Here is a 12,999-nt window from a genome sequence, read left to right on the forward strand (position 1 = left end):
CGGAATTTAGAATCTTGAAACTTGCTTTTAAACATTAGTGTAGCTTACATTTCAAGCAGTCAAAACACTCCATCCCAAAATATAACCCCAAAACACATATAACCCCAAAAAACAGAAAAACATCTCTACAGTGTGTAACACCAGCTGCTGGAATTGCTGTTAGTATAAATGTGGCAGGTTGTTATGCAAATGCAAACCTGTTTTCATTTGTATCTGTCTTTCAACCCTTTGCGGTCCTATGTAGGGCCAGGTCCGACATTACAATTTTCCCTTTTTGGTCGATGTCAAAAAAGTGTCAAGCACAGGTCTCTAGTTTTTTTTTTTCTCCGGAAAAAGCCGAGAAAACCTTTCAGTGGCAGAGTAAGACCGATAGGAGCCGAGAGAAGCTGAAAAAGGGTGTGTGTCTGAGCAATACAGATAGCCCCTGCACCACAGAGATAACCCAAAGAAAATAGCTACTTCCATATCCAGAGCTCAAAGAATATCACAGACATTTGCTGATCTTTTTCAGATGTTTATAGTAATAAAATAATGATTTGGATCACATTATTGAGGAGTTTGATAAAACGAATGATCAGGAGAGGATTTATCAGTATGCACGACTATGAAGAGGTATGTGAAAAATACAGTGAACAAGGGGTGGGGTTTGGCTAGAGATGCAGTAATGAGTGTCCTTTTGCGATGCATTGTCTTTTAAACCTGTTTTTCTCTGGGGGGTGGGGGGAGGGAATTTACCAGCGCGTGTGAAAATAAATTGGACCTGATACAAAGGCTGTAAAATGACGGCAGTAAAAATATTAGCACCTCGGATGAGAGGAACATATTTTTCCAATCGGAACACTCTGTGAGGAAGTTAATTGCCATTATTGGTACCCAGTTGTAAACATGAGAGGGGGCAGCTGTTCTTGTTTTAAAATAAACACATTAATTAATGGGTTTATTGAATACCTGCTGATTTAAAACTCTTCTTAATGTAAGAGTACACGTTTCTGCATGCCCCTAGTGGAAATTTAACAACAGTTAAGCAGTAAAAACAAATCTTAGTACATTTAAGTGCGGATTATGCACTAAGAAACCTGTTTTTTGTAATACTAAAATATTTCTCTTTCCTCTTCCTTTTTGTTTCTAGACTGAAGTCTTGCCCAGCAGCTTGTGCCGATGGATACATTGCTTGGATCACGAATTGTGTGGACCATCTTGCTGGTCTCCTGCTGTTTTAGGACTGTGAGAAGTAGTATCCTCTACAAAGTTCAGGAGGAGCAGCCACCCAATACACTGATTGGGAGCCTAGCGTCTGACCAAGGACTTCCAGACTCTGGCCACCTCTACAAGCTTGAAATGGGTAGCCCCTATCTTCGTGTGGACGGCAAAACTGGGGACATCTTCACCACAGAGACACCCATTGACCGAGAGACCCTGAAAGACTGTCAGAACCTCTTTGAAGGGGAACCATGCAAACTGGAATTTGAGGTGTCTATCACAGACCTCATGCAAAACCATGGCACTCGACTATTAGAAGGCAAAATTGAGGTATTGGACATCAACGACAACACACCGCAGTTCTCTTCCCCTATTCTTTCCCTCTCCATCCCAGAGAATACCCTCCTAGGCGCCCTCTTTCCTATCCCATTGGCCACTGACAGGGATTCTGGCCGCAATGGGGTAGCTAATTATGAGTTGTCGGTTGGCACTGAAGGACAGGGGCTGTTCGGACTGCAGGTAGCGGAAGAGCAAGAGGAGAAACAGCCACAGCTCATTGTGATGGGCAACTTGGATCGAGAGCACAAGGACTCGTATGACCTGAACATCAAAGTGGAAGATGGTGGGAATCCGCCACGCTACAGCAGCGCCTTGCTCAGGGTCAGCATCACTGATGCCAATGACAACCTACCTAAATTCGAGAAGGCACAGTACGAGGCAGAGCTGCTAGAGAACAGCCCTGTGGGACACTCTGTGCTCCAGGTAGATTATATATCTGTGAATCATAGTGCTTAATTCATATGAAATTGCATGTAGACCACCAAATATTAATTGAATGCAGGATACAAGTGATGTATTTTGTATTAATATAGATCATGTATGCATTCACTGTTACTTCAGGTATTTTTTAAGTTTTGGCTTACAAGTATATTCCTAGTTTGACTTCTCATATTCTTCTGGGTAGTTTCCAAGACAACACAAATAGAGTTAAGGAATGTAGGATGTTAAACCATATTTTTAGGTATTTTGAAATAATTGCTTAAACTGGGGTGGAAACAGGTGACAATTTTTGAAATAGTGCACTAAAGTGTGGTGTGCATGGAGCTGAAATTAATACAATTATACCAATTGTAAAATCAGTTGGTGGTCGCACTTTTGTAACCAGAAAAGGTCAGATGTTACTATTATCTAATCTTCTTTATGTCCATGGTACATTCACCTTCTGTTTCCTTTCTTCAGGTAAAAGCCAATGACTCAGACATGGGTCCCAATGGGGAGATAGATTACGCCTTCTACCAAGCCGTTGATGTGGTGCAGAGATTGCTGCGGCTTGATCGCACCAGTGGTGTGATCTCTGTGAAAGGACTTGTGGACAGGGAAGAAATTACTACGTTTAGGTTCTACGTGATTGCCCGGGATAAAGGACCTATCCCTAAGAGCTCCAAGACCTTGGTGATAATACATGTAAAGGACCAGAATGATAATGCACCCACCATTGAGATCCGAGGGATTGGCCTGGTAATTCATGAAGATGGAGTAGCCAACATCTCTGAGGACATGCCCATTGGAACCCCAGTGGCCCTGGTGCAAGTCTCGGATCGTGATGAAGGGGAGAACGCGGTGGTCACTTGTGTGGTGGCTGGTGATGTCCCCTTCCAGTTGAAGCCAGCTAGTGAATCTGCAAGTGAAAAAAAAAGGAAATACTTTCTACAGACTACCACCCCTTTGGATTACGAACTGGTAAAGCAATACCGAATTGAAATTGTGGCAGTAGATTCAGGCAATCCAGCTCTATCTAGCACCAACTCCTTGAAGGTCCAAGTGACAGACATAAACGATAATGTCCCTGTGTTCTCGCCCAGCCTTTTTCAGGTAGATTTTTTTGAAAACAACAAGCCTGGGGACAGGGTATTGGCTGTAGTGGCTACAGACGCAGATAGTGGCTCCAATGCAGAGCTGACATACTCCATAATCCTAGACCCATCAACCAAAGGCCTCTTTGAGATCAACGAAGACACAGGGGAAGTGAAAGCGAAAAATCAGCTAGACCGTGAGCATAGGGAGCGCTATGAGTTTATAGTGGCTGCAGCTGACAAGGGTGACCCTAGTCTTCGAGGGACGGCTACAGTTATAGTGAGAGTGTTGGATCGCAATGACAATGATCCAAAGTTCATGTTAAGTGGCTACAGTTTCTCTGTGTTGGAGAATATGCCCCCTCTTAGTCCAGTTGGCATGGTGACAGTCATTGACTCTGATAAGGGTGAGAATGCTCATGTACACCTTTCAGTAGAGCCAGATAATGGCAAATTTGTCATCCAAAATGGTTCAGGCACTATTCTCTCCAGCATATCTTTTGACCGTGAGAAAGAAAGCACCTACACCTTCCGCTTAAAGGCTGTAGATGGAGGAGATCCACCTAGGTCTTCCTATGTTGGGGTGACTATCAATGTCCTTGATGAGAATGACAATGCCCCGTACATCACACGGCCTTCTAATTCCTCCTACAACCATCTAGCACCATTCACCAGCCCTGATACCCGGGTGGAGAAGGTGGAGGCTGAAGACATTGACACTGGCCCCAATGCAGAGCTAGTCTTTAGCATTATAGGTGGAAATCCCCATGAGCTCTTCCACATTTCCCCCTCTGATGGAGAGATCACTTTAGTCAAGGAAATACTTCGGAAGCACATTGGCCTTCATCGACTGGTGGTCAAGGTGAGCGACAAAGGAAAGCCCCCAAGACATACTACGGCTCTAGTGCACATTTTTGTAAATGAGACCATCAGCAATATCACAGTGGTGGAGGCTCTGGTAGGGCATAGCCTCTACACACCCTTAGATACAGATATTGCTGGGGACCCTGATTACAGCCACGCTACCCAACGTAGCAACATCCTCTACGGTAGCCTTGCAGGGATTGCTGGGGTCATTGTGGTCATTGTAGTTGTGATGGTGATCCGCTACTACTTGCAGAAGGAGGCGAAGAGTGGTTATCAAGCTGGAAAAAAGGAAAACAAGGACCTGTATGCCCCAAAACAGGGACCAAAGGGTAACAAAGGCAAGAAGGGCAAAAAGGGTAAGGCCCCCAAACCAGCCAAGCCCTTAGAGGAAGATGAGGAAGCCAGCCTTCAAAAAGGTCTCAAGTTCAACCTGATTAACGATGGGGTCAACGACAGCCCTAGAATCCACCTGCCTCTAAACTACCAACCTGGCAGCCCTGACCTAGGGCGTCACTACCGCTCAAATTCTCCCCTGCCCTCCATCCAACTTCAACCCCAGTCCCCCTCTGCCTCCAAGAAACACCAGGCTGTGCAGGACCTCCCAGCGACAAACACCTTTGTTGGGACAGGAGACAACACCTCTACAGGCTCTGACCAGTATTTGGATTACAGCTACAAGGCCAACCCTCCAAAATATAGCAACAAACAGGTAGGAGATTACTTCATAAACACAACAGAGTTGGACGCAAACATTATATGGACTGATCGGGTGTGGTAGGGATGGACTTGTTGACCACCAAAATCTTGCATTTTTGTTTTTCCATTCATCTTCCACATTACTCCCATTGCCCTACCCACCTCATTTCATTTCTAAAATACTATGCAAATTCTGAGGTTTAGATCCACTGGCTTTATTGTCTTTGTTAGCAAAATATATTGTTGAAAGAAGAACTTCTATCAGTACTTCTATCAAGAACTTGAAACAAAGGAGGGTATTGTACTTACTGTTGCTTGTGTAAGAGCATATATCCCTGATAGACTAGGTTTATTCAGTAATGTTAGAAGGGTAGATAGGCTGTTTATCCACCATAATGAAATGTGCTGTACACTGAGGGTTGGAAATGACGAAGTTTGGCCATGGCAACTGTGTGCAACTAAAATTCAAAATTCACATCTGAACACTTGGGAGATATTTTAGCTTTTGCACCATTCAGCTGAGCACCTGTTTTAAAATGAGGGTATTGTATTGGCTTACCCTGGTATTGTACTGTCTTGATTGTCATTTTAGTAATAATAAGATTGACACTGTCATCTTAATTAATTTTATAAAATGACTTATGTCACTTTATATATTCAAAGAAAAAAAAAAAAAAAAGACATAATATTCTGCAAAACATGAGTGGGACCATGGTGGTCATATTGGGATCCGAAAAGATAATGCATTTTCACCTATGCACATAGATGTGAGTGGCACATTTTAGTGGAATTAAATGGCACACTTCAATATGGTGGAATGTCCTTTTTCACTTTGAAAGGCTCAGACTGAATGGTTTATGCACCTCTCAACCTCCCAGCATACAGATGAATAAGCTCAAGTACACTCATTTCTGTTGTCCTTGCTTGTTGAGCCAAGTATTTTAATAATGTGTCAATTATTTGCAAAGGTTAATGGTAGTTAAACTTTCTTCTTCTCACCAACACGTTTGCAGAAAGTGCCCTAATTATTTATTTTATTAAACAAAACTGGGACAATTTTAAGGACCTACATATATACAAGGTGAATGAATATAAAGGTTGTGGGGTCTGGTCCTGTTTTAACCATTTGCACTGTTCTGGTTGATTTAAATCAGGACCATGCAGTAGCAGCAAGATAGTTTATTGGTTTCAGCCTTCACAGAAGCATGCCAACTGGCGAGTTAACTGAATTTAATTAGAGTTGATAAGGTGTTTTGGGACTAATCAAGGCCAGGTGTATTCTATTAGAGCCCAGAGTATGTATATATGTCAATTCTGAATGCAGTCTTTTGATTGCAATAAGTGGTGTGTGCTACAAAGGATTTGCCTTTTAAGATGTATATTTAAGTTGTAGGTTTGCATATGTCCTACAGTACTCATTAGTTTCATTATTGTGAGTATTTTTTAATTCTCACAAACAAAAGCTGTCTGCCAAAGGGATATACATGCATCATTGTTATTGGAACAAGCTTATCTATTTTTTTTTTTTTATGCCAGTACTGAATGTCCAAATGGTTATTCTTTTTTCCATCCTGTCTAGCAGAACATATTGTCATCAGCTGTTATTCATTTCCATTGTAATATTTATTTATTGCTGTAAACTGTAGAGAATGTCTTCAGTGAGAGACCCAGATTATTAGTTAATAGTGCACATAATGTTGTCAGTATTTCAACAGAAATACTTGCTACACATCGGTTTTAAATGTTGGCTCAGAGTTATATTTACTATTTCAGTAAAAGTACCTGTTGATGGCTCTTGTTCAGTCCAGATGAGAGTGTAGCTTGTTGTCTGAAACTGACAGCTATTTCTATACCACTTGTGAACAGCAATTGAATTACATCCACAAGTAAAGGTACGTGTTTTTCAACTATGCTTATTCACTTGGAAGAAATTGAAAAATACAACCACTGTTATTTGTTCGCTGCCCTTCAATTGCAGATTGGGTGAGCAAATTTGTGTTTTAAAGCTGCAGTTACCCCTTTAATTTAATTCCTTGTTTTTATTTTGTTTTCCATCTGTTTTTATTTCTTCAAAAATGAATGTAACCTGTAAATTGTATACTTTTTTATAATTTAAAATAAATTTATTTCAATAAAGATATTCTTTACATTTTGCATTTCACTGTGGTTGTCGATTTGTAGGCTGGATCGGGTATTCCCCTCCATTCCCCTGAGTAATTTCCAAATAAATGGAACTTATAAAGGACAAAGGTACAGTATCCTCTTTCACATTTGTTTATGATTCTGAAGGTCCAAAATTGTTGACTATTCCTGATAATTGTAGTTGTTAGAATTGCAATTACCTGGACCATTCTAGGCATTGAAAAATAAACGTGCAATTTTTCTTCTTTCAAAAGGTTTCTTTTTTCTTGAATAACCACAATTATTTTCAAAAACACATTATTATTATTATTATTATTATTATTATTATTATTATCGTACCTGTGCCATATTAATGCATATAAGTGTCAATTAGCAGTTTCAGTAGCATTAAATCCCTCCATTTTTTTAAAATACTCCTGCAATGTATAAACACTGCAGCTACATCACTACGCCCTCTGCAGACCTTAGTTAATATTCTTCCAGCCTCTACATTGAACAGCTTCAATTCCAACTTCTCCTGTCTCCATAGAAACAAAACGACCAATGCATTCTTCGCTGAGTATCTGCACTCAGTGAATGGGACTGAGCTGCAGGTGGATAACATTAGACATGGCTGCCAATTTGACTTTTAAAGGTGTGCCAGCATTGATTCGAAATGTCACAAGTCTGTAATATGCAGACAGCTTATATTGCTGTCCTTTTAAAAGTTCCTCAAGTTGATGCTAGGGTGGTTTGGTGCTGCAGACTCCAATGCTGCCAACTGCTTGCTGTGTGAGAATCATTTGATGGATATGAAATCTAGTTACATTTTATTTTATGAAAGGGAGTACTGTACCAGTCTAAAGTGAAGGGAGCTTTTTTTTCTGTGTCTAAAATGAAGGGAGCTTTTTATCTGTGCTCTTTGGTAGGGGTACTGCAGATTTAAATTCAATGGCAACCCAAAAACCATTATACCCCAACCACGTCATTCATTCAGTCTGGCTCTGTTTGTGTTGCTAAAACAGTTTGTATTTATTTATTTTTTTTTTCTGAAGCCCTGGTTTCTTATTAAACGTTCACTTTGCTGTTTTAATGTTTTAAGGCAGGAGTCTCAAATCCTGGTCCTGGAGGGTTGGATCCCTCCTGGTTTTTGTTCCAACTGTACCCTAAGGTACAGTTGGAACAAATTACTTAATTGAGCCAATTAAATGCTCATTAGAAGTACAGCTGGAACAAAAACCAGGAGGGGCACCAGCCCTCCACAACTAGGATTGGAGACCCCTGCTTAAGAAGATTAATTGGTAGAAAATTAATTTTATCTTTAAGTTGTTTTGGTCTTAGATCTTAGCAGTTTCTGTCTGGGACAAGAAAATATTAAAAAGGATACATTTTTATTAAAAAAAAAAAAAAAAAAAAACGATCAAGATTGAAATCCAAAACTGTAATGATCACTTTCATATTCTGTAACAATGCTCCGACAACATATAAATTGCATAAGTAGCATGTTAATTGCTAAAGAAGACAGAATGCTTTTTTAGCATTTTGCACTACTGGAAGAAGAGCTGCTTTGATAACCACAGCATCCACAGCAGTCTGGTTTCACATTAGATTAATGCAGCCACATCTGTCACCTCGTTTGTCAAGAAGGATGTAAAATCCATAGTTTCCATGGAGTAATACAATATTAGAATCTGCAAGTCTATGCTTGTTTTATCCTCGGCAAAGAGGGCCATCTTTTAGAATGATGTTTGAAGAGGTAAACAATTATGCTCCATTGTTTCTGATCACTTTAGCAAAGAAATATCCCACTGCGTCCTCATGGAATAGTACAATCACCTCATACTAGCTATATATTGTTTTGTTCTATTTTTTTTTATTCCCTTTACTCTGTTATTCTATTCCCTTGCTTACCAAACCATGTACAAATTGGATAAAATTGTCAGATACCTGTGGAATTGAAATTATTTGACCAATGTTTCAACTGATAGACTTCTACTGTTTCTCAATGAATGTTGCCACCTTTAGTATTTCTACATATCTTTTGACTGCATAATTGATAGCTATGCATATATTCATGTATTCTGCTGTAGATAAATAATTCCCCAATTTTATATATATATTCACCACTTCATAGACTCTTGTAATTGAAGTGGGTCGTAGACGTGGATCTGTCCTCCAGACTGTACCTCCATTTCTTCTGAGAAAGTTTTTGAAAATTGATTCATAACTAAATCGACTACACTGTCTCCGGTATTTTACGACACTTTTTTTTTTTAAATTTGTAATAAGCAACTAGAAGTTCTCAATATAATTCTCAGTGTCTATAATAAGCAATATTGCATGCAATTAAGCTATGCTTACACACTGCCTTATCCTAATATATTTATGTCCCACCTCTGCTCACTCATGATTGGACACCTGTATAACAAGGGGCAGGTCTTTGACTCTCCCATTGGTTAAACCTACTAAAGACCTTGACCTGTTTATGTCCCACCTTCACTCACTTATGATTGGACTGCCGCTGATTGATTATATATATATATATATATATATATATATATATATATATATATATATATATATATATATATATATATATGTGTGTACACACACACACACAATGAAAATAAACATGCCACATTTTTTATTTTGATTTTAATACTAATTAAAATGCTTATAATAACAAATGGCATTTGCTGGGTCATGAACTAAAACACATACGGCAGACCTCAACCTTTTCTAATGTAAGTTCACAACACAAACCTACTCTATTTCCAAAGTTTCCTGCCTGTATGAAAAACAGCTCCTCACAGTTTAGGTGGTTCATGTTTTCCTTCCTAAACTTCTGAAGATTTATCGCCTTCTTAATTGTAGAATAAAGTATGTGTATAGAGGCGGTGCTTTGACCCCCACAGGAGCATGCTAAACAGGATCAGTGCCAGAGGGTGCTTGCATGTATTGTATTGTATTGAAAACTGCAGAGAAGAAAAACAGGAAGGCGATCCCTGGACATTAAATAAAAAAGAATGCTTTGTTATGCATGCCATTAATATGCATCTAACTGTTATGCAGTTGTCCATTTATTGAAGTTTGACTAAAGGTTAGTAAAACATTGAGAGAAACAAGACTTGCTTTAGTGCAATTCTTGTGCTTGTATTCCATAGGCATGCATGTTAAGAGTTTTTATTAAGACTCCAACATGAAAAGACAGCCAGTGTATGTTAAACATTCATTTGTATGTTTTGGGTTACTGATATCTTACAGTAACATTTCCCTGTTTTAATGTCTGTTTATTAACTGCTGTGTAACTGAACTTCAAAAATGGGTATTTCAGTTGAGCGTGTACTTCTACTACCCAAAATAAAGCATTAGCAGAAAGTGTTAGAGCAGATGTGATTAGAAGGAAGGAAGGCATCGGTACTGTACACAATGCTTTGAGTGACACCTACCACATTCTGACAAAAAGCCCTGTCAGTCTGGGAACGCAGTAACTGTCAAGCTCTCCATGTTACCCATCAGTCTGGCACACTGCAGTAGCCTCTGCTAGATAGTGGATGGCTGGGTGTTTCACACATAGCAGCTCTCTCCCAGCTACATCAATAGAATTTCCTAGCTATCCGTATGGCTCCAGCTCACTCGATTTGTCAGATAACAGCTGCTAAAATTATATTTTATTTTGCCCTCCAAAAGAAACGACTTCAAAACCTCTTGGGCTTCTTTTAACCTTCTTGACATTGATACATAGCAAGAAGCAAGAAGCCCCTCCCAACTGTAGAAGGCTCTACAAAGCAAGCGACAAAGTTGACAGGTGTTCACTGTGACACAAACAAAAAACGTTACTGTTTCAAAGATACCTCTGTTTGTTTAGCCAAGATTAAATACCTTTTAAATTACACACCTTGTCGTCAATAGAGGCCTGGCAAGGCAACAGGATACTGATCATTCATACAGCGTCCTTGAAACAGAACATGCTGTAAAGCCACATATCCCAGACATTGCACAATATATTTCACATGAAAAGGTTGCTTGTACTGCATGAACAAAGTCTTAGCAATAGCAGGAGTTTGATTCTTAGAGAGTTTTGATGATGTTGGAATAGTTAATGTTCCCAGCATTTTATTTCTTCAGTCTAGTGGCTCAGTGGCCAATTCAGTCGGCACACTACGTGCTGTCATGCTTTAGTTTTAATTGAACATTTCTTCCAAAGACTGCACTTATGATCAGCAGTGTATCCACTGTTAGGAGATGCTGTGGCAATATGTAGATGTAATAGGCAGCAAAGTAGCAGAGCAGTAATATAGAGCAGCTGTTAAGTTACATTACCAGTTACTTCCCACTCAACAAGAGAGGCAGACTGACCAAACAAGCACCAGGAACACAACTACAGCCTTATGGAAAAGCTTACTGTTTCATTCTCCTAGTGATCTTAATGAGCTCAATACTGCAGATTCTACATCCCTGATTGGGGACTATACTGGCTTGCAGAATAGCATTAAGAGGTCTGGGTTAGCATTGCGTTATATATTCCATTGTATGTTAAATAAACTTTCAGGTCATTTCCAAGAGCCCATCCATTTTACCATCACGTAATCTCTGTAAATGCATGGGGTATACAACACTATTGAATTTCCTGAAGGAGAATAGAAAAACAGCAGTGGTGTTTGTAGATCACATCCGCCTTGATCTACCTAAACCAAGAAGGAAGGAAGCACATAGGAATATATTACATTCAAAGTTGAATTTTAGCTTTCAAGTTTGATAGTTATTGATATGTAGCATTCAAGCCCTTGATGGCTGGTATTCAACAGCTTGGCCATATAGAACAAAATAAAAAATGGCAAATTACGGTAAAAATCCCTTCTAAGTTCCAATTGAAGACCAGGTCCCCATTCAGATCAATTTCAAGGTTGTGTGGTCCAGTGGTTAAAGAAACGGGCTTGAAACTAGGAGGTCCCTGATTCAAATCCCAGCCACTGACTCTGTGTGACCCTGAGTTGTGCTCCGTCTTTCGGGTGAGATGTTGTTGTAAGTAACTCTGTAACTGATGCATAGTTCACACATCGTAGTCTCATATCTTGTATTGTGCTTTGTGATGGTGGTCTACTTTGAATGGTGCTGTATAAAGATTATTATTATATTAGTGTCTTTCAATAATGGGGCAGTCTGATGATTTCCCATTATAAGGACCCACCTTCTATGAAGACTGTTATTTAGTGGTGGCATTTCATTTCAAATATAGCTGAAAAGCCATAATCATGCCTAGACTTTATATGAACAAAAAATGGATGTAAAGAAAAAAGTTTAACCAAGCATGTTCATAATACTGGACTGAATTGTATTGTTGCATAGATGTTTATTAAAAATATTAGGGTACTTCCTTCATTAAAAAGTGAGGTTAGTGTCTAATCTGTCTGCCCTGCTGGTGTGTAATATTCATCATAGTAGAATAATATTGTAGATGATGTATGCATTGGTGTGCATGTGTTCTAAGTGGAAAAGGCAATACAGGGATTCTCCTGTATATCACGATGTTATTTGTTTAGGGTTGTATCGGAAGACACACAGTTAAAGCACAGATTTTGCAGCTCAGCATTCTTTTTGAGGGTCCATTGAGTAGCTGTGGAATAAATGCTGGAATTTCAATAGCAGAGGATTAAGGGCAAAACAGAAGAGAGGGATTAGTTAATGGGAGTACAATACGTGTGAGTAAGGCTTGGTCAGGGTAGGGTTACACAGCCAGGGCACAGGGTTCAGAAGCAGCCAGAGAGAGGAGAGAAAGTAAAACAAATAAAATATTAACAATAATAATAACTAAATACTCACCTTTTATGTTAGTGCGTCACCTGTCTTTAAATTTAAAAATGTAAACCCATACTCCATAGTTTGATGAAGGTATAAGCTGATTAAATGTTTATTCCAGTGTCAGGATTCCGTTTTGTTTGAAGGGCTGTTGGTTTTGGTTGTTTGCATATTAAATGAAAGCAACATTCTAAATTAGTCTTCCAGTGTTATTACCTGTATTATTACTATTATTATAAAATATTAATGAAAGTCACATTGGATAGATTTGATGCTATGCCAAAGGAGGCATGGTTGTGTGTGTGTGTGTGTGTGTGTGTGTGTGTGTGTGTGTGTGTGTGTGTGTGTGTGTGTGTGTGTGTGTGTGTGTGTGTGTGTGTGTGTGTGTGTGTGTGTGTGTGTGTGTGTGTGTGTGTGTGTGTGAACTGGCTTGAGATAATGGGCCCTACAGTTCTCAAATCTA

The 12,999-nt window shown here is 39.3% G+C and overlaps 1 protein-coding gene across 4 annotated transcripts in view; it reads left to right on the forward strand.

Annotated features, from left to right (window-relative positions):
* The window catches only part of LOC121323983 (protocadherin-1-like), a 135,163-nt gene that overhangs the window by 5,958 nt on the left and 116,206 nt on the right, over positions 1-12,999 (forward strand). For all 4 annotated transcript variants that reach the window (XM_041265343.1, XM_041265342.1, XM_041265345.1 and 1 more), the window contains 2 exons: positions 1,130-1,962; positions 2,440-4,629. In XM_041265343.1, the coding sequence (XP_041121277.1) occupies positions 1,159-1,962; positions 2,440-4,629 (2,994 nt within the window). In that variant the 5' untranslated portion in view covers positions 1,130-1,158. The remainder of the gene's footprint in view (positions 1-1,129; positions 1,963-2,439; positions 4,630-12,999) is intronic.

The sequence above is a fragment of the Polyodon spathula genome, chromosome 12 (genome assembly GCF_017654505.1).
Source record: "Polyodon spathula isolate WHYD16114869_AA chromosome 12, ASM1765450v1, whole genome shotgun sequence".
Lineage (NCBI taxonomy): Eukaryota > Metazoa > Chordata > Actinopteri > Acipenseriformes > Polyodontidae > Polyodon > Polyodon spathula.